The sequence below is a fragment of the Melanostigma gelatinosum genome, assembly GCF_949748355.1.
Source record: "Melanostigma gelatinosum genome assembly, chromosome: 11".
Classification (NCBI taxonomy): domain Eukaryota; kingdom Metazoa; phylum Chordata; class Actinopteri; order Perciformes; family Zoarcidae; genus Melanostigma; species Melanostigma gelatinosum.
The window spans coordinates 18,899,629-18,921,845 of NC_136644.1; the positions used below are offsets into that span (position 1 = coordinate 18,899,629).

Sequence of the window (22,217 nt, forward strand, 5' to 3'; positions counted from 1 at the left end):
TTTTTACCACTTACATGTAAGAGCATTTTAATGTAATTTGTCAATGTGGACCCCAGATTATGTAGCTAGATCGATAGCTCGTTGGATTGTCTTTGCATACTGCTGACTGGATTAGTAATCTATCATATCATACAAACACATATTTTTTTATGTAAAAAGTAACTAAGTACTGATAAAAGCGTAAAACAAATTTAGGAAACATGACCACAGTGTCAAAAGTCTCAAAACGAGCTCCAGCCCCATCTGCTCTAATAACTTCACCAGTTACTCATTGGGCCGTTGAGCAGCTTGTACCTGTTTTGTCACTCACAGGACCAACACACTGGGTTGGGCTGAGACAGTTTCTCAGTGAACTTTGTTCACACAGCCAAGCTGATTCACGCACACTCAGTAAGTAATTGAGAATATGTTCATGCAGTGATGCAATCCAGTGTGATTGTATGATAATTGCATTATATACAGTGTGTGATACAACGCCCGAGTCAATACACAAATAAAGTAACGAAACAAATAAGGAGTCACCCCTTGTTTTAAAAGCTTCTTGGAACAAAATGGACCTGATAACTTCAGCAGCTCGGATTCTTCTTCTGATACAAAGCACAGGTGAGACTCGTTTCAGCCTCAACACATTTTTTGAATAGCACATTTCAAGAGAGATGTTATCACCGACTCCTCCCTCAGATAGAGTGGCTGAAACCTGCAGAGTATAAATTCTACATATTTTGTAGGCTGACTCCAATATTTTTAGACTAAATATATAAAATGTATAAATTGAATTAATGTTGTATAAATATTGATGCAGCATTTAGAGCTTGATACTGAATGTTAACATTTAAAACCTCTGAAAACTTGGCGTCAGGTCTTATTAGATGACTCAAAGTAAAGTTCAGAAAACACCCGTAGTTGCCTGCCTGTATCTGAATTCAAGAAATGTCCAAACTAAATCCAAACAATGAAAATCTTCATCTGTAGAGTTTATCTTTATGGGCACATACCGACTATTATAGGTTATAGATACCATCAGTGTAACACTTGCAAATTATAAATCAGGTTATAACTAAAACTTCAGCTGTCAAACCTGCACCACAGCTTTTACTGCAAAACTTACCAGGGGCGAGCTCATTAACGTGCACCAACAGCTTATTTCAATTATCTCTGAAGAAGGAACCTGTAAACATGACAAACGGTATGAGTGGTGCTGATATCAGTAGTTTATTGTATGTTAAGTCCAACACATTCAAAATAGAGGGGGAAAAAAAAAAGAACAAAACTAAAAAAAAGATTCTCCACCTGCAACACTTTTGTACTAGCAACAAGTAAAGGGTAAACACCGTGAAATGAAGATGGCAGCCAACTGTTTACCACACCTGCTCAAGCCAAGAAGGTACTTCGAGTTCCATTCAAAAGGGACCGGAATGATTCACAATGAGGATCCACTCAAATTTACTTTCAACCACGGGAAAATTGTTTTTTCTTTTGAAGATCCTTTAAAGGTTTGGTTTGGAAAATAGGTGAGAGGGTTAAAAACCTCAGTGAAAAAAGAGAACTGTCAAACTGGAAGTTTTGCCACCATTACGATGTCAAAAAAAACCAAATTGGTCGGAAAGCATGATTGCTTTTCTTCTTAAAACCTCTTCCTTGACCGTCGCTGTAAAACTTATGATTGCAGTCAAGTGCTTTAGCTAAGCGATTACCTGACAAATAAACATTCGGGGTAGAGGTACCAATCATAAAAACACTGACTGTCAAAGAGCTGCAGCGTTCCTGTAATATTAGGTCAAAGACTGATGGTAACAAATGAAAAGGTCTATTGAAAACTAATCTCACATCTGAAAATATTTAATCTCAACTACAAAAAGGACAAGAGCCGAGCATTACTGTGGAAAACTACATTAAATATGCCATGTCTGTACATCTGGTTTTAACTGCAGGAAAGCAAATATGATGTCATGCGGATAACAAGATGAGCATTTAATGGTCGTTTTTCCACTGCCAGATGAGCAATTTAGAGTGTGTTCAAAATTACAGATTGTCCCAGAAATGTTGTAAATAGTGCAACACCACCAGCCAAGGAAGACCTCATTAGATAGATTTGTCCAGAAAACTGCTACATCAATTTCAGATTCCCCTTTCAGTGCAAGATAACAAAACAATATGTTTTCACTTTTCAGCTGAAACCAGAAGGCCTTCCCTCTCTACAGAGTGGTAAAAGAAAACCGCATTCGAGGACAAGAGACGACCGGTGTGGCTTTCAAATCACAGTTGCCTTGACTGGAAAAACTATAAGACCACAAATAAGCACAATGAATAATCAGCATATGAAAATACAAATGCATAAACGGCTAGAAAAGAGCACAATTGTTTGCTGTCGGTAGACCGGAACTACGGCCAGCCCACCAACACAGATCTTTACAAAATTGTTGCTGAGAAAAAGAACAGTCTGACAACTTGTGAGTCCAGAGACGAACCCAAGTGCTACCATGAGTCCCACAAACTATGGTCAAACTAAAAGTATCAACAGAATCTGAGTCACACAGACATTTGTCCTTTCCAAAGCTTAGTTCACACAATCATTGTTGTGTAGAGCAATGACTTGTTAAACCAAGAAGCAAGCATTTTCCCGCATAATCTTTAATGTACCTTTTGTTTTGGGGGGGGGGGGGGGGGGGTTGTTCTTCAGATACACCTCTTAACCATTTAACAACAGAACTGGAGGCGCCTATTGTCTCTACAAAACCCAGAACAGACACGATACAAAACAAATGTACAAAACTCACAGCAGATCATCTTAGGTAGTAAAACAGTATGGAAAAATGAAATATGCACCTGAAAAACCGAACCTAAAACTTGTGAATACTGCAATATCTTTTTCCATCCGATCCCAAAAACAATAGTTCAAAATGAGCAGCTCAATAATAGGAGGCAGAGAGCCTCGAGCCGCTTTACTCTAGTAAGACTGGAAAAGGTGAAGTAGAAGGCACCACTCAGAGAAATGAAAACAAAACATACAGTAAACTATGATTTCTGCTGTACATTTATTCTGTTACTCCGCACTTAAGAGAGGAAGGGAGGGAAGGCGTTGTCCATCCCAGTTTCACGGTCTAGCTGGCAGGGAAAACAAACGAAGAAAACCAAACTTGGAATCAAAAGAAAAAACTGAGCGAGCCGCCATCATTACCACCACTCTTCTATTGTTCAACTTTGTGGAGCCTTTGTCCCGCCACGCATTTGGTGAAAGTCCAGGATTTTAGCTTTTTCTTGGATTTATAAATGAGGAAAAATATATTGTAGATTTGCTCGTCATCTTGTCCATCCAGCAGTAATTGAAGCTTGTTTTGGGTCAAAAGTGTGAAAAGTACATTGGTCACAGCAGACAGGCTGTGAGCGAAGGCCTGCCCCGGAAAGTCGTATCGCTTCGAGACAAAACCGGTCTGTCCAGCTGCGTTCCGAGCGTGGACGTCAATGTAATACGAGAAAAGTACCCATTAGTGCATATTGATGAGTGCATTATGCAATTTTGAAGCAGTGGTCTCTCAAAAAGGAAAAAGTAAAAGGCAAGCTTTTCCCCTGGAACTGCACAAATTTTGCATCTCACTCTTTTCAGACAGTAACGGGCAGAAAACTACCATATAAAATGTGCAATAGAGGGATTTCGTGAAGCAGCGCCCCAGTTAAGTCAAGGCATATAATCTCTTTTCCAAATGATGGGCTGTACCATCGTAGTTAAAAGTCTTATCAGTCCCTCCTAATGTGGCAGATTACTCCTGGTTGGTTCGCCTTTTTTCCACAAATTTACAAATTAAAGTTTGTGAATTCTTGAGATACCCGAAAAGGACGCTCAGCTCACAACTAATAAGCGCATTTTTTTTTTGTTTGCTTATTTTGTCTATTTCACAAACAAAAGGTTGACAGGCTGTCACATTCCAAAGCAAAAGAGGGAACAAAAAAATAAAAAAATAAAACATAAACCAATATATACGTTCATACATGAAGATTTCTTTTCGTTAACGAGAACGGTTGAAGATGAAGAACACGGTACTACTTCCACACTGCAGGTGGTGCTCTTCTCAGCGGCGCTGAGTCGTGAAGCGACCCTCTCCCTGGCCTCCGGAGCCTCTTCCGGAGCCCATGCCAGGTTTAGGGGCCATGCCGCCCCGAGGTGGTGGTCCCCTGCCGTCACGTTCTCGCATCATTCCGCTTCCCACGATGCCTCTCGACCCTCCGGGGCCTCGGTCGTTGCGCCTCATGTCCCGGCGATCATCTCCACCGCGGGTCTCTCGCTCACGCACCGCCCTCGTCTTCTTCTCCTCCACATTCAGACGCACCTCGCCTCGAAACATGATGGGCTGCAGGGAGAAGAGCACGGTCAATTCCGGAGAAACTTCAGCACTGAATTATTTCCCCAGATACATTTCACAGCCCACTTCATTCACTGGTTTGTCAATCTGTGCCAGACCCCGTGTAAGCACTGCTGTGTCACACTGGTCTGACCAGACAAGTTCTGCTCACACAAAAGTATATCCTGGCTAAAGATGAAATGTCATACATCAAATACATGCAAGCACACATTGCTGGTGGATTACTTTGTAAAACTTGAGATTGTCACAAGAAAAAAGACAAAGTCTGGTTCTTCACATATTAAATACCCAGGTTATTAAAGGGCATTTACTTTGAGAGTCAGGTACCTTTAAAGCTGGATTATTTTGTGAAGAAAGTTATTATCTGCAACTTAGACAAAATGAATCCACCTCATTCATAACAATGACACCAGTGAGTTTCTACCACAGCAGGGTTAAGATGAAATGCAGGTTGTTTTGTTTTTTTCACTCAATGCTATAGTTGGTCTGAACATAGCCTTATATGTGTATTATAACAAACAATGGCTTTAGGCATTTCCTGTGGGGTCCCCCCCCCCTCTACTGAGTCACATTGTAGACTAGTTGCAGAAAGGTGTCACCAAAACCACCACCAGATAAAAGTGGGTAATGGAATCTCAATACATGCCCCTTCTACCTTGGCCCCCAGGATTCTCTGCACAGGATCAGAGTCGTCAAAGACCACAAATCCAAAGTTGGGCAGCTTCCCACCAACGCCCTTGGTGTTGATCCGCAGCTCCACAACATTTCCATATGCTGCAAGAAAAAAAAAAAGTTTAAAAAAAAAATACTGTAATTTAACTAAAATGTATTCACATAAAAAATAAAAACTGCGTTTACTAATTGTACACGCCATTGGAAAATGTATTAACGACGTGTTGCTTTTTGGAGGAAACATACTCATGAAGAAGTCTTTGAGCTCGCTCTCATCAATGTCATGTGGGAGGTTGCCAACAAAAAGCTGGTGGCTGTCTGGGTATCGGACAATCCGCCTGCTGTCCATGTCTCCAGGTTCAGCATCTCCCCGGCCACCTGCAGGTCCACAACAACACATCAGAGCCGCTCACATGCAGAATCTGCAGCTAAATCCAGGAATGCTAAATTCCCCGCATCAAGAAAGTGAAACTCACACCACCCGTGAGCCGACAACAACTAGAACAATATTCTCACAGAGTGCTTGAAGAAAATCAAAAAAAGGATTATAGATTAAGAAGATTGAGAAGTGACTTAAAGGGTCATGTTTACCTTTGTTAACAAAACTCAAGTGTGGTTTCCCTGTTTGTGACTCCGAAGACGCAACACCATCTAATAGTGACAGAGAGGTACAAGCCGTGAGAATATAACAAATGGAAAGCCCAGAAAAGAAAAAGTGAAACCCTTAATCTGGGGAGCGAGTGTTGGTATTACCAGGCCTGGGCCCCCGCGCAGTAAAGACCGGTCTGTCGCGTGTGCGCTGGTCTCTGGACCTAAGAGGTGCTGTCTGTGTCTCCGTCTTGCCGTCAACTCTGGGCTGTGTGGGGGAGGGGCGTCCCAGAAAAAAACAAAAAAAGGCCACATCAACCACACATTCTTTTCATCATTGCTTTTACATGGTGCTCCAGAGCATCAGTTTACATCACCCAACTTGTGCTAGTTTTGCTGCAGTTATAATAGCTTTGAGTAATCAAAACAGACATCTTTCCCCTTTTAATGGTTTAAAACATACATACGACATCTTGGTCAATAGAATTCAAACTGTAGGTTGAACTCTCTTTAGCCACTCTGTATTTCACTAGTCTGTATGTAAATGTGTGCCAACAACTTAAACCACTTAAGGCTGCCTCTGCTGTGCATTGTGTTGACCAATGTCTGTTAGCGGTCCTAATATACCTCAGCCTGTGATTGACTTCTTCTCTAATCTCAGGTTTTTGCCAAAGTCCTTTGTCCTTGAAACAAGGTCTTATGTTTGACTATAGAGAGGTAGGGCTGGGCAATATGACCACATAGTATAAACCACATGATAGAAATTTGCCAACCATCAGAGATTCTAATCATACCATCTGTTTCTTTTCTTTAGGGACTCGGTTTGAAAAGTGCAAACCCTAATGGTCCAAAACTCACAACAGAAGAAGAGTCCTACTCGCCACAAACTTCCTCTATTGCTGCTGTTGACCATCATCTAATCCTCAATGCATGATTGAAATAAACACTGTGGTAGTTTCTTATATAGTGACCCATTTCTAATGGGCTCAGACTTGATTTCGTTAGAAAGATTCTCAATAGTAGGTTACCTGTGAGCTTGGAGCTTTAACAACATGGGGTGGTATTCCAGAGGAGGGGACGGTGCCACTAGGAGGCAGGTTTTTACTCGTCACCGAGGCCCACGAGAACATCTGTGAAGGATGCAGTGATCACGGTTTACAACAAGAACTACTCAACACCGTACTCCAACATTAGCAGTGCATCTTTGGGCATGTTATTATTATCAACGCTGTTAAATTGGATGATATAGTACTGGACTGTGCATCACAAAATACTTTTGATAATTTATGCAACTTGAGATTCTAGTACTTACTAATTTATATCTTTTCATCATAATGTAAAATATTGACTAAAAATAAACCCTCAAGTTGCCCAACATCCATAATAAACAGCTTTTTATTCATTTAAAAAGTCTTTTTATTATATAAAGAAGTTAGACCAGCACTGCACCAGCCCGCTGTGACTCCCGGCGCTGCCGTTTGTGCTGGATGACGTTAGGGACAGTCATTTTGGCTCTTTAGTTTAGACTTACCAAGATCTAGTGAACTCTAACTGTTAACCCTGATAACCATAGAGATACATCAGGCTTACCTTGGGAGGCTCCTGGGTGTTTGGTGGGGACTCCACAGGGGCAGGTGACGGTGCCTTCTCCTCCATCTCTTCCAGAACCTTCTCATCTACGTCAGGCTTTGTCTCCTCTGCTTTGGGCTCTGGTTCAGGCTCGGGCTCAGGCTCTGGAGCCGGCTCCTCCATGGGCTCCTCTACTCCATTACTATAGAACACAAATCTGCATGTGGTCACTTACACAGATACAATAAGTAAAAAATGGAAAAATCCTTCATGCACGATCTTTTTATTTCTTCTAAAAATGATATGATGAGGTTTTTAACATACGCGACAGGGTGAGGTTCATAATAAGTGGTGCTGTTGGGGCTGTCTTGGAGTGGCTCAGGGGATAGATGTCTCTCCTCTGGCTCCTCTTCAACTTCCTCCTCAGATTCTAAATAAGAAAAAGAAAAACAATTAGGAAATTAATTGAATGATCACCCTCACATTTAACCATGTAAACATCAACTAAAAAAAAGGACCGTTTGGGATATTTGTTCAAATCTTACCTTCATCAAGCTCAGCTTCAGAGTCTCCAAAAACCTCATCCTCGTAACGGAAGATGTCATTGTGGACGTAGAACTTGTTCGCCACCGAACCCTAAGCCAAAGACGTCATGCAAACAGTGTCCATTATAAAAATTAAAGCCATTGACATTAAATTAAAGGACCATAAAATATATTTTGCACACATTTATGACTCAAATTATCTCTTATTTTTTGGAGTAATTTCACTGTAGCAACAGTAACTCCAGGTACCAGCACTGTCCAAAATTTCCATTTCCATTCATTGAGCCAGAAATCTTTGCTATTGTTATTACCACTCAACCTCTATGTATGTTAATAGTACTGTAAGGTAGACGAGTACTCACTTCTGGAGCAAGCACGAACGTTTGCATAAACTTCCTCATGGGCTGACCGTTGTTCGACAGTTCTCCCAGGACCTGAACCACCACGCCATCGCTCAATGTGGCATGGGCATCCACATGCCGGATCTTTGTGTGGCACTCGCTGAACTGCAGGGACATGACCTTCTTGTGGATTTCCTAAGAGATGCAGAGACACGTGGATAACCAGAAAAATTAATGGAGAAAAGTAGAGGACAAATTCGTCAAAATCAACATCCTTTTGTAAATCAACATGCTGTAAAATCTGATTCCCATGAATGTCAAGAATTTGGCAGTTAGCAACGGTCTGAGGTCCGCCAGTGTGTTTACTGTCATTACTCAGCTCAACCCCAAAAGCAGGGGGATGCTGTTTATTTTGTATGTCTGACTCAATCATCAGAAATACTGATATATGGAAATATAAAGTTGTCACAAAAGGGCAGAAAGTTGTTTACGATTTGACAATCCTGTCAACATCGTTTCTTCCTTTCTAAAATGGTGTCAATTATTAATTTTCATTAAAAATGAATACTTATTTCGTCAACAAAGTGAATAATCTCGTACTATATACCTATTACACAGTGTTTGCAATGTGAATCTTCATTATTGGTCCATAGCACCTACCGCTTGCCCGTACACCGCTTCCGCCAGCTTCCCACTTGGATCCAGTCCTCCATGAACATAGGAAGAATTCCTCCCATAAAACCTAACGGCACAACAATAGGAAGGTTACACAGCATGACCAAAACCTACAAATTTAGTGTCTTCCACATCACATTTTGGTAGTTACCTGTGCAGGAAATCTGGTGCCTTGTTTAAGAGTGTGTAATACTGCCTCACAAACTCCCGCCCTACAAGCAGGGGACTTGGCTTCTCCATCACCATTTCTTTGGTAAACAATATTAAGTGCTGAAACAGAAGATAAACAAGGAATTCATTGTAAAAATGACATCTAGAGATGTAATACACACACTCAGTTGGCAGTTTATAAAGGCACAATATTTAAAAAGAACTATGCAGTCCAACACTACAGCCTTGCCATCAACACTACATTCACAAAAAGGTAATTTAGTCTTTATTTGAATTATATAGTTTTTGTTTCCCAGGAGAGACATTGACAGGACTTTTTGGTCATTTTGGAGGCTGACGGGTTCTCACGAATTGTATTGCATTATATTGAGGTCTCTAAGATTGTATCTTAATATCTTATTACTTGGAGTAATAAGACAATTTAAGTGCACCACATAATAACTACAGCCTAAAGAAATGACCATATAGTTGAAGAAACACTTCAAAAATCAACTTTCTTAAAAGTTAGTTTTGTTGCAAAGCTTTTGAACAGGACTCTAATAATTTAGCTAGGCATACCTAACGAATTGGAGTGTAGGATATTATTCAAGCTTAGTTAGTTAGACCGCCAACGTTATCAGGCAATTTTATTAAGGAAGACCATTTTAGTTTTCATGAAAGCTGGTTGTACCGCAGGTAAACAACAGTTGGGTTTGAGGAGCAAGTAACGTTACAGGAAGTACAAAGGTCAATCACGTCAGCTTTTAAAGAACAAAGTTCCACTTTCTGTCTCATTAGGGCTATGTTTTATTAGATCCGCATCAATCCTATTGCAGAAGCAAGGCACTTGACTGTTAAGCTAGCTGGCTAACACGAGCTAACACACAACTGCGCCATCACGTTCATCCAATGAGACAAAGAAGGAAACCGGGTGTACATAAAAAAGGGAAGCGATTGATGCAGGTGTTCAAGTTTGGCAGCGGGGAGAACTAACTTTACTACAAATAAATCTAACTTTTAAACAATATATAGTACATCACATACGAGTCAAACACATGCGTGCATCCCTTTGTAGACAGGTGGCCTACTGTATGAGTTAGTTAACGTTAGGCCTTTCATGTCCATGCTAACAACATTTAGCCATTTCTCGCATGTATATTAGCCAAATTACATGACGGATTCATACTTTGTATTGTAGGTTCCTGTCCTAGAAATTGCGCGTCTACACTGTCAGCAAACGTTAGATCAACGTTTTCTAGACTACAAAAACAACGGAAGTACTACAGACTGAACTACTGGTCTCTTTGCTGTCATCTCAAATGGCTAACGTTAGCTCGGCAAACAGGAAAGCAACGCGAAGCTTGCGATATGCTAGTTGGCTAGCTAACATTGGCTTAAGCTAACTTGTGGCGTCGTCGGTTTTTCTTCAGCCGGTTTATATACATTTTTTTATTTTGCAAGAGAAACATATTTCAAGAAACACATAGTTAGTGTCGATAAACACAGACAAAGTGACACATAACGAGACGTTACTTTGCTGTACTATCGCACAGACACAACTTACACGCTGATTGCAAGCGGGGAAAACCACCAAGGCGACACAACGTTGAGGTGATAGCCATTGTAACTGCACCAATAAAGTATTGTCATACCAGTGAGGCTCAACAACTCACATATACTAACGTTACTCATTTCTAATCAATTTAATCATATTAGATACAACTCGTAGGTAATATAAAAGTTGCCTCAAACTTTAGAATAAATGACCCCCAACTTACATCGACTGTCAAACCATAATCAATGAAACAAATTGAGTGCTATGCTAGCTCAAAGAAAACAAAGGAAAGGCAGATTTGACCAATTTAACTGACACTTGTGCTATTTAACTAAATATCGAGTGTGGGCTCTTTGTACAGTAGCGGGATGCCTAATTAGATGGCAACGTTGTGCGATTACTGTCTGTCTAGTCGTGGTTTAGACCAACGTTAGCTCGACAATGCGGCTAACGTTAGCTTGCCAACCGTCTCATAGCGTTGCTTAGAGGAGGCTCACTTACCTTATGAAAGACCTATCTATGTAGACAGAATTATTTGTAATAAATATCAACGCGTAAACCGACTGTAAACTGCTCTGAAATATCCCAGAGGTAATAGCGATATTTCCCTCGCTTCACTAACTAACAGTTTATGATCTCTGCTGTCCCAGAGATTGCAGATTTAAAGCGATAGGTTCTATTTATTGTTATACCCCTGCAATCTGGGGCAGGGAACCCCCATCACAAAGATTCAGCCAATGGGCTGTTTACACTAGGCACCATAAATGATGACGACAGACATATAACACGCCCCCCGAACTTTCTACTAATGTTGTCCCAAAGAATATTGATAGGTAGATGGATGGATGGATGGATGGATGGATGGATGGATAGACAGATAGATAGACAGATAGATAGATAGGTACAGGTAAGCCATCAAAATAGAGTAAAAATATTAAATGTAAACAATGCACAATGTATACAATGAAATAAAATAATATTAATGAACTAACTAAACAGTAGTGCGAGGTTTAAATTAACAAACTGAACAGCAGTGCAAAGATTTTTTAACCAACATCAAACAAACGACAGTGTAACAGAGTTATAGTCTTATAGACTTAGTAGTAGTATTGAACATCACACTCGTGTTACTTTCATCTGAGCTTTATTTATGACTTCAAGACCATTCTCAAGTAATTTTCTCTGTCTGCACTTTGTTAACTGTCAGTTCTTGTTTTATCAATGGACTCTGTTGTTAAAAGAGCATGCTGAGCCAACCTAAACAAAAAACAACAACAGGCATACAAATCAACATCAGCATGGGGAGAGAGAAAGAGAAAAGACACATAACCCACTAAGACCACACAAGAAAGTAGGCAACAACGTGGCGTGTTATAAGTTGACAGTATTGAGATGGGGAGGGAGAGGGGGAATAAGCTGTTTCAATAATGGTGACCAAGAGTTTATCTGATGTTATTTTGGTGGATATTAGACAGACAGCCAGAACAGTAAAGCTGCTTCCATGTCTCAATAGGCAAATATATGAATTCAAAGAAAATTAATATGAAACATCACTCAAACCTGCTGCCCCATTGCCCTGTTTGCTATGCAGACAATGTTGTATTAAACAAGAGTGCTTTGATGAAAATGTACATACACGCAAAGAAATGGTAATATTCCTGATGTTTTTAATAGTCACGTGTGTAGTCCCAGCTTTTACAAGTTTGGATATTGAGCGCCATCAAGTGGTCAAAAATAACTTACACTTTTGTTGACGTCATAGACTAAAACACAGTGAAGCAGACCGTTCATTTGCACATCATTTGGTAAACAAAGTTTTAAAACGAAAGTACTCTCACAACATCCACTGAAATCAAAATAAATAAAATATATAACCGTTTTTTAGTTTGTTTTGCTGCTCTGATGAAGAGTACAATATGATTTAATGATTAATTGTACCTCAACTCTTAACAATCCCATACTTTGTTGTGAGGATAAAAACACAACCTCGTGAAGTTGTGGTTTTCATCCTCACAACTGTTGGTGCAAACAACAACAAAAAAAGTGCAAAACACTCTCACGTGGCCCCCTTGGTTTCGCAGACCTAAATGCATTGTTGACATGGCAACCGCTGACCCAAACACACAGAGGTTACGTAATGCTACAATTTATACATTCGTCTTACTAACTGTGTTAAGCATTTTAAAGTAAATGCAACGCTTATTGGTCGTGATAAAGGGCTCAGAAGGCTTTAAAAAAGCTTTCAAAGAAAATCATTACTTTTGGGGAACAGAATTCTGATCAGTAAGAATTAACAAAAAACAAGCAAATAAACTAAAAGATGGAAATGCAAACCGTTAATCCAAGTGCATATATATAAATGAACTCAAAGTATGTCAGAAATGATTTTTTTTTTCCACAGAGGTGTTTTCCATCCTTTACTGCGACGCCATGACTTCTAATCTGAGTCCAGGACAAATGAGAAAGAGTTTTTTGGAGTTCGAGAACAAGATGGCTGTCCTGGGGCAAGAAAAGTATCTTTCTTCTTCCACATTAAAAACGGCATTTTAATGCGACCATCGGCGCCATGTAAATAGCTCATTGGGTAAATAACTCTAATAGCTCATTAGGCAACAACTTTAAACGCTTTAAAGGCATCGCTTTATAACGGAGGACATCGTTTTTTGAGACGGAATTGAAGATCGGAAAGTTTTCTTAACGGGTTGTTGAGAGTGAAAACTTACTTAAAGCTGGCTATTAGGAGCATGATTTAAATGTATCGATTGTGACTTTTACATACAACATAACCTTTAATGTTGTCTTAGTTATTTGACTCATCTGTCTGCTTGTGTTTTTTTAGGAGTTTAACGTAGTATCTCTAAAGCGAATGCCCGAAATGTTTCAGCCGCTGTAAACATTTATCCGAAGTTTTAGCGTTTTTACATCACGGTTACCTTTTTGCTCACATGCACACGCTAGATAAATAAAAAACAACCGAAGTGAACCATGACTTCATCCCGAGTCAGACCGCAGCAGCTACCGCAGAGCCAGACTGACAGGTCCCCGCACAGACTCGACCCAAGCGAAGGGATAGAGATGGAGAACATCCAGCATCAAGACCTGGGTCTCGGAGGAGTGATAGGCACCCCGTCCCCTCCGTCGAGACAAGCGTGGAGTCGGGACAACCCGGGTTTTGAGCCTGAGGACGAGATCATGGAAGCCGACTGGCCTCCAGCGAGTCCTGGGAGGAGGTCGGTGTCCACGGCCTCCAGCAGCAGCTGCAGCAGCGGCCTGGGCAGCTACACCGGAGCGGGCAGCAGCACCCAGATCCCCCGAGGAGGACTCTACCCGACCCCGACTGTGGATGCCCGGCAGCAGGACAGGCATGACCAGCGCAGCTGTATGAAGCAGATACTCCAAAGGATCAGAAGTTAGTCACTTTACTTTATGCTCTGTAAACTTCATAGAATAGTGTGTATACTTATCTAATAATTGATGAATATAATAAGATAGAGACTTTCATTAAAGTGTCCCTTAAGAAGTGATTTTTTTGAACAAAATCATTTTTCATAAATCACAACCCTGTGTGTCTGTGGTCTAATATTTTAGATATGTGTGAATCCCTAGTGTAGCATGCACTTCTGCTCTCTCTAGCTCCATCGCTGAGTCTAGATACTGTTTTACATCAATATTTATGTACTCATGTCTCCCTATATACTGTACAGTTCACGTTCATGTTGAATTTCTGTTTTTTTCTTTGCAGTTCTGTGGGGCACAGAGCTGATGGAGGACAGTGACAGCAGTCGAGAGAGGTACCTCAGGAACGTGCTGAGGGAGATGATTACATACATCACATTCCTCATCACTATTTGTATCTGTAAGTAACCACTTTAAACACGGCTGTAAAATGACATGAGATTCTTGAACACGGTTGGTCGGCATGTAGCCCACCTTCCAGTCTTAAACTGTGTCCCAATTACACCAGAAAAATTGCAAAAGTAGGTATTCTCAAAACAGTTAGCATGCATATTAAATCAGCTTGATTTTTAAAGTGGCAAAACATTTTAATAAATTGTTCATGGTCAACAGGAAGATCTCGGGTATCCAAAAATACAGTATTAACCAGTATGTCACTCTGCACCCATTACATAATTTCTTGTTAGTTCAAGACAGTATGATTTATTGTACAGTAACTGAAATAAGTGTACTATAAAAATTAATAACATACAGTATACACACACTGGGCATTAGGAAATGTGGTGTAACCATAGCTTAAGATTGGTCACATTGTTTAAGGATCACGCCACCAAATATGTGGTTTTGGTGACATATCTATGAAGTAAAATATAAAGCAGTGCCCTAAAAGCTAGTCCAGGACTGAAGTGAATTGACAGTTGATCCAAGCACTTATCCCGGCCTGGGCACCTTTCTTATAGCTGAAAAGTTATTTTCCAAGCTCACAGTGTATGCTTCATGTTTTTGGCAGCTGAACATCAGAACTCTGACACTCTTCAGGGGACTTAGATTTCAACAACAGCATCAATTTGAATGGCGCATTTTGAGATGGTTAAAAAAGGTAATGGAAATCCCAAATTTAAGATGTGTGGGATGAGAAAACTTGAGGTAACGTTTCTCTACTCTTTTTTTGCCAAACTATGGTTTAGGGTGGATCAGGAAATGATTTTTTGGCAGACTAGATTGAGGCACATTCTGCCAAGCAGAGCTTGACCATTAAACACAGTTTCCAGAGCTGCTCCCTACTGAATGCTACAGAGAATAGCAATGCATAGGTGAAACAAAATGTAAAAAGTTGAACTAAATGTTGAGTTTTTTGTTTCTTTGCATCGTGGTACGTCTTACCAGATGTAAAGCGTACATTAATATCCACAGAAAGCATTCACTCTCTGTTAATTATTGTCTTTGTATTCTGCAATGTAACAAGGGCTTGTAATGTAGTGCTAATAGGAATATAACTTGCAGTAATGGTTATGTTATATTGTGGTTTGCTCTGCAGTGACCTATGGGATGGTGAGTGCCAACATGTACTACTATACCAAAGTCATGTCTCAGCTTTTTTTGGACACACCGCTGTCTGCCGGGGACCCTTCCTCTTTTAGAAGCCTCTCAACCATGGACGATTTCTGGAAGGTAAAATGCAAACGTTTTGTAAACTCAAATGTCTTCTATTTTAGATATCATTTGTATAACTGTGTTACATCTTGAGAAAAGAAGCCCCTGTACATATAGGTTGGATGCAAGTATATAAAGGAGCAGTTAAACGTTTTAGAAAATACACATATTTGCGTTCTTGCTGCAAGTTAGATGAGAATTTGGATAACACTCTCATATCAGTCTTTTAAACATACAGCTACAACTTAACTCAAGCTTAACTCAACATAAAGACTGGAAATGGGGAAACAGCTAGCCTGGTTCTGCACAGTTATATTTCAGTAGAAATACATTCCAGTGAAAATTCATATCAGAAGTAAAACAAGTAAAATAAATATTGCTCTAGCATTGGAAAAAGGTGCAGCACCTGTAACCCTCAAACACATTAAGAAAGTCTGACTGTAGTCAGATTATAGCAAAATCCTTGTACACATTATGTATACCGGTACATGAAAAATCACCAACCGTGAACTGTCAGCAGCTGAGCTTTGAACAATACACATTTTCTTCTTGATTTTGAATAATAAACTTCACAATGTGTACTGTAGAAAGGTTGACAATAAAGGTATTTTTGGTAATAAACAACCTCAATAATATACCTTCAGTGTATCTCTCATTTCTGAATGCCTCAGCCTGACCTCTTCTGTGTCCTAATTCTGATCACTCCTACACGTATAGTTCACAGAGGGACCTTTCCTCAATGGCATGTACTGGGAGGTGTGGTACAACAACAAGAGCCTGCCAGAGAATCAGAGTCTCATCTACTACGAGAACCTCCTCCTTGGGGTGCCACGGCTCAGGCAAGTCAAAGTCCGAAACGAGTCCTGCTCCATCCACGAAGACCTTCGAGACGAGGTTATGGACTGCTTCAACATGTACACCCCAACCAACGAGGAGACGACCCCCTATGGCCCCAAGAATGGAACCGCGTAAGTCCATGCATTTAATTTGATATCGTTCAATTATATTATATTGTCAGTTTTACAAGGAGGCTAGGTCTGTAACAAATGTCTACATTCGAAATCTTGTTTTTCGGTTGTCTCTTAGGTGGATGTATACAGCAGAGAGTGACATGAACGGGAGCGGTTATGTGGGCCACATATCTAAATATGGAGGTGGAGGATACTACCAAGACCTGTCTCGTACTAAAGAGGAGTCAGCAACCCAACTGAAGTTTCTCAAAGACCAGCTGTGGTTGGACAGAGGCACCAGAGCGGTGTTTCTCGACTTCTCTGTCTACAATGGGAACATCAACCTTTTCTGCATCGCCAGGTGGGAATCTTCAACCACATATTTACAATGTTATCTCTAGGTTTCAGATTTGTTAACATGATACGGAATACAAAGAACATACAGTACAATATTGGCACCCGCTAGTTATGACATGCAACAAAAAATATTTGAGGAACCTAATTTTACTGTTTATCCAACGTTGGAAAAAAGACAAAAGGTTATGTTTGCTGCAGAAAATTTGCAGTTGAAACATTTAAAATCGTTGAAAAACTCATAGTGGGTATCGTCCTAGCCCCTTGATACACATAAATCAGTTGCTTAAATTCATTTTACGATTAATCTCAAGAAAAAACTCAACATCGAAAAATGGACATGACAATTTCCCGGAGTTGTCGTCTTCACATCGTTTCTTCTGTCTGACAAACATTTCTAAATCCAAAGATATTCCATTTAAGAGAATATGAAACAGAGAAAAGGTATAAAACATTTGTGAATGTTTGGTATTTCTGTTTGACAAATAATTCATTAATTATCAAAATTTTGACAAAAACAAATATTCAATAGCCTTTACAGCCTGAAAAGGGAAGGAAAATGAATACTTCATCCTTGATCAATTTTGATTTACATCCCCGTGCTTTATTTTTAAAATGTATGCATTTGTCAGGTTGTTGGTGGAGTTTCCTGCTACTGGCGGGGTGGTGACCTCCTGGCAGTTCCAAACAGTGCGTCTGATACGATATGTGTCCAGCTGGGACTACTTTGTGGGTCTGTGTGAGGTGGCATTCTGTCTGTTCATCCTCTACTACATGGTGGAGGAAGTGTTGGAGATCCGCATCCACCGCTTGCATTACTTCAAGAGCCTGTGGAACTGTCTGGATGTCCTCATTGTCGTGGTGTGTATCACAGTTATTCAAGTCATTTGATAATCATTTTAACAAGACTGACGACTGAGTTTGTTGTTTTCTCTGTCTGCTCTTTCTTCAGTTGAGTGTCGTTGCGATTATTATGAACATAACCAGAACAGCCATGGTTGGGAACCGTCTGAAAGGCCTGTTGGAGAACCACACTGCTCACCCTAGTTTTGAGCCTTTGGCCAACCTGCAGATCCAGTTCAACAACATGGCTGCGGTCATCGTCTTTTTTTCCTGGGTCAAGGTGCAAATATTTCCCCTTTGGTTCATAATCAGTCGTAAACCACCAGAGCGGAAGAACCCGAATACTGTACTGCCGATTAATCATTTCTCACATTCTTGTAGCTTTTTAAGTTCATCAACTTCAATAAGACCATGAGCCAGCTGTCCGGCACCATGTCTCGCTGTGCCAAGGACCTCGTGGGTTTTGCCATCATGTTCTTCATCATCTTCCTGGCGTATGCTCAACTGGCCTACCTGGTGTTTGGAACCCAAGTCAACGATTTCAGCACTTTCCAAGCCAGCATGTATGTAATTGGAAGTTAACTCCAAACTGTACAAAAACATCTGAAACAACTGTTGTTTTCCTGTTAACATTTTATTTTTGTAGATTTACACAGTTCCGTATCATTCTGGGAGACTTTGAGTTCTCAGAAATAGAGGAAGCAAATCCAGTGCTTGGACCCATCTACTATATGACCTTTGTCTTCTTCATTGTCTTTATCCTCATGGTGAGTAGGGTGTAGTCGCCTGTTGTGTTTGTTCATGTTGTTTACATACATCCCCTCCCTCACTAACACAAGAACACCTGTTCTCATCCTTTCTGTATAGAACATGTTCCTGGCCATCATCAATGACACATACTCCGAGGTGAAGGCCGACATGTCCCAGCAGAGGTCTGAGATGGAAATGACAGATCTCCTTAAGAAGGTATTGAACTACATGTATCATTCTTTTTGGCTTGGCAGATTAAATCCGTTAAATCAACAGTAGCAGCCATGGCAATGACAGAGCCGCTCCAGAAGCTACTCCTTTGGGTCTGGTTGTATCTACTAACAATTACAGATATTGGAAAGATGTTATTAGAATATATATCAGAAAAGAAAAAGAACATTAGAACAATTTCGTCCGATGTGAGTCAAGCCTCAAGTTGACGACAGGAAACCCTGAATGTTTCAGATCGCACACCAGAATGGTACCAAAGGTTGTCATCTGATCCTGAGAACATGTTTGCCAGTTGGTGTGTAATTTGTGTATTACTTTAAGCTGTGACTGATTTGTTTAGGTAAGTCCAAATGTAAGTTTAAGGATTCTTCTCTCTCAGGGCTGTAACAAAGCTTTGATGAAGTTGAGACTCAAGAAGACGGCAGTAGACGACATCTCCGACAGTTTGCGTCAGGCCGGGGGCAAACTCAACTTTAATGAACTCCGCCAGGATCTTAAAGGGTGAAGACAACTTCAACTACAGCTATGAACTATTATGATGTTATTTTAATACGACGTGTCCTGAGAGTGTTTTGATTGTTTTCTGTCCTCAGAAAGGGCCACACAGACGCAGAGATTCAGGCCATCTTTGCCAAGTATGATCACGATGGCGACCAGGAGCTGACGGAGCATGAACACCAGCAGATGAGAGACGACCTGGAGAAAGAGAGAGTGAGTGACGATGCCAACAGCAACACATGGAAAAACACAACACACCTGCATGTATGTCGCAAATTTACGCTCAGCCAAAACAACACTGCGGATGTTCAGTGTGTCTCTGCTCGCTTGCCAGGAGGACTTGGATCTGGAACGCAATTCGCTGACTAGGCCCAGCAGCGGGCGGAACTTTCCTCGCACACAGGAAGACTCGGAGGAAGACGATGATGAGGATAGCGGCCACAGCTCTCGCCGCCGCGGCAGCAGCTCGGGGGGTGTCTCCTACGAAGAGTTTCAAGTGTATGGCGCTTTTACTATTATACCATAACTTACAAGCAGGTTAATTGTGAATGAATACTGAACTATTACTTATGAATAATAGAAATAGTGGCATCAGCTTGAAAACATGTGTTTATCTTCGAGGTATAGCCCTACCGTTACTAGATTACTTTTTTTAACCAATATTGACATTTGACTTTAAAAGGTCTGATAATAATATGTTATATTATATAATATATTATTTGATTTCATTTTTAAACAAAAACACATTTTGAGAAGGATTCCTATTGAGCAGGAAATTTAACAGCCTATACTTTACCAATTTAAACTTGTCAGTGCTTCCATGGTAGTCGAACTGTGTAACAGAGATTTTTCTTTTTCCGAAATGACCTCAACTGTCCTGCGTCCGTGATTCCATGTTGCTTATGGGCAATAATGTTGGCTCTACTTTGAGGTCCCCTCTTAGTCAAAACATCCCTGTTCATGTAATATTATAAAGGGAACTAACGTCTCTCTGTTTCTCAGGCTGGTGAGACGTGTGGACCGAATGGAGCATTCAATCGGCAGCATAGTGTCCAAAATAGATGCTGTGATCGTGAAGTTGGAAACCATGGAGAGAGCTGTACTCAAAAGGAGAGATGTGCTGGGCAGACTGCTGGACGGAGTCATGGAGGTGAGATCCATGAATCCTGCTCCGTATCTGCTGGATCTGTTAATGGGCAAGTGATTACTAGTTAGCAATATCAACTTAAAAGGTGATGTCTGTGGTTTGTTTACACTTTATACAGCTTGTTTTTGCTGCCCCCAAGTGGCTGAAAAATCCGTTATCATAGGTTTAAGTAACTGGGTTACAGCCGCCTTTCTGCAATGATTTCTTAAATGCATTACAAGACACAGTTTCTGTAATCGAGGAAAAGCAAAACCTGATTTCCTCATCTCGATTTGTCCTGGAGAAAGCAGATTTCTTTGTGAATCTTACATCATTAACACAATTAACATAAATAAGCCATGTGGCATAATTAAGTTGGCCGTCGGCGAGAAATGTGAATACTGTCCTGCTGCAGGAACTGTATATGCAGATCTATATTAATCAGGTTACAACAGTGAACATTGTCAGATATCTTACGTGACCTGGTTTCTTATGTTCATGTAAACAAGCCATCCACTGTTGTCTGTCAGGATGAGCGTCTGGGACGGGACACAGACGTCCACAGTGAGCTGATGGAGAGGCTAGTGAGGGAGGAACTGGAGCGCTGCGAGTCTGACGATATGGTCTCACAGGTCAGCCACCCACAGCCTGTCACTCCTGTCGGCCCCCGGCCCCGCCCGTCCTCTTCCCTGTCCACCGACGGCCTCGACATGAGCACAAACGGGAGCAGCCATGTGTGAGGACCGGGGCCCAGTGAAGAATATTCCACCCTGGCAAAAAACACCTCTCTACTGGAAATATCCCTGCAGTGGTACAAGTAACCAAGATAATATTTCATGAGGTATTACAAAAGGAAGTGACAAAATCAAACGCACTTTACCTCCAATACTTTAATGCACTGAAAGTGAGTGAGGTTCTCCTGCGAGACATCTAAATGTATTCACTAAAGCTATTGTCAAGTATTACTTTAACAGGATGATGAAAGGAAATGTACAGATGTGGAAAGAGGTTGAAGAATAACAAAGGATTTAGAGTAAAGTGTTTTATCACAGTATTAGATACAGTATTGGATATAATACACCAGCCTGCAGCCATACTCAGTTGTACTCTGAATGCACAGCGTATGATTTTAGTATTCCATGAGGAATATGCTCACCTGCTTTTGATTACTGTATCCACACATCTTTGCATTTACACAAATACCAAAAATGCATTTCTGTTAATTATGCTGATTATTGTTTTCATAATTTTAATACACAGTAGGTACAAGTGTGGCACACTCTGTCATATTTACTTATCCTCTGTACATCAATTAAGCTTCAAATTAAATAGCTTATCATTTTATGATACATATTGTAACTTAAAACAAACTTCGATTTGGAGTGCATCTAGTGTTCATGGGAAACCCATGCATTTATTATTTTCCTCTGTGCCTTACATTTTTTACAATATATTTCTTTTTGTAATCTGTTATGCCAAATAAAGTGTTATTAAAATATACATTTGTTTTATTTGTTGCAGTTTCTCTGACTTGGATTACGATTCATTTTAAGTGACAAGAAAACAACCATAAACCAAATTTTATCAAAAATGTTAATATATAAAGCATGTGATATAAATAATGTTACGGATAAGGTACTCATAAATGATAACATTAGATTATAGTAGTGCAAAATCAATATTGTTCTTTGATTTTCTTCAGACTACATCTGCAGTTTATTGAATGGAAATGTTCTTTAATCTTATGATCACATTTCCTTCCTTTCATATGCTAATGCATGCCCCAAGATACCGAAAACTAAGTAATGCAACAATTAAATATGACTGTAAATGTACACCAGAGGAATCCGTTGAAAAATGTTTCCCTCTTTCTGCTGCCTGCCTACACTCCCAGCTGAATAAA

At 40.3% G+C, this 22,217-nt stretch overlaps 2 protein-coding genes across 3 annotated transcripts; one reads left to right on the forward strand and one right to left on the reverse strand.

Annotated features, from left to right (window-relative positions):
• Positions 1–1,187: 1,187 nt before the first annotated feature.
• Positions 1,188–13,572, reverse strand: g3bp2a (G3BP stress granule assembly factor 2a). The gene is made up of 13 exons (XM_079278894.1): positions 13,428–13,572; positions 8,900–9,018; positions 8,734–8,815; positions 8,095–8,268; positions 7,733–7,823; positions 7,512–7,617; positions 7,209–7,389; positions 6,647–6,748; positions 5,784–5,886; positions 5,622–5,681; positions 5,277–5,408; positions 5,014–5,132; positions 1,188–4,346 (listed from the first exon to the last, which is right to left on the reverse strand). The coding sequence occupies exons 1-13, from the start codon at positions 13,446–13,448 to the stop codon at positions 4,068–4,070; spliced, it is 1,569 nt and encodes a 522-aa protein (XP_079135020.1). The 5' UTR covers positions 13,449–13,572; the 3' UTR covers positions 1,188–4,067.
• On the forward strand, positions 13,439–21,805 carry pkd2 (polycystic kidney disease 2; the record flags this gene model as incomplete). Of its 2 annotated transcripts, none has more annotated exons than XM_079278892.1 (15): positions 13,439–13,862; positions 14,196–14,309; positions 15,447–15,580; positions 16,280–16,530; positions 16,649–16,873; positions 17,499–17,727; positions 17,819–17,989; positions 18,091–18,272; positions 18,356–18,476; positions 18,577–18,675; positions 19,070–19,191; positions 19,284–19,401; positions 19,523–19,686; positions 20,191–20,338; positions 20,845–21,805. In XM_079278892.1, the coding sequence occupies 15 exons, from the start codon at positions 13,439–13,441 to the stop codon at positions 21,052–21,054; spliced, it is 2,712 nt and encodes a 903-aa protein (XP_079135018.1). In that variant the 3' UTR covers positions 21,055–21,805. The 2 variants fall into 2 exon arrangements, with proteins under 2 accessions (XP_079135018.1, XP_079135019.1); XM_079278893.1 differs by having other exon boundaries at positions 19,526–19,686.
• Positions 21,806–22,217: the final 412 nt, after the last annotated feature.

What these genes read in the sequence shown, in the direction of transcription:
- g3bp2a (XM_079278894.1), bottom strand. Translation starts at nt 13,448, where the DNA reads ATGAAGTCATGGTTCACTTCG. An exon ending in TATGAACCTCACCCTGTCGC is followed by an intron (nt 7,390 to 7,511) that starts GTATGTTAAAAA and finishes TGTGTTCTATAG; the next exon opens with TAATGGAGTAGAGGAGCCCA. An exon ending in ACACCCAGGAGCCTCCCAAG is followed by an intron (nt 6,749 to 7,208) that starts GTAAGCCTGATG and finishes CATCCTTCACAG; the next exon opens with ATGTTCTCGTGGGCCTCGGT.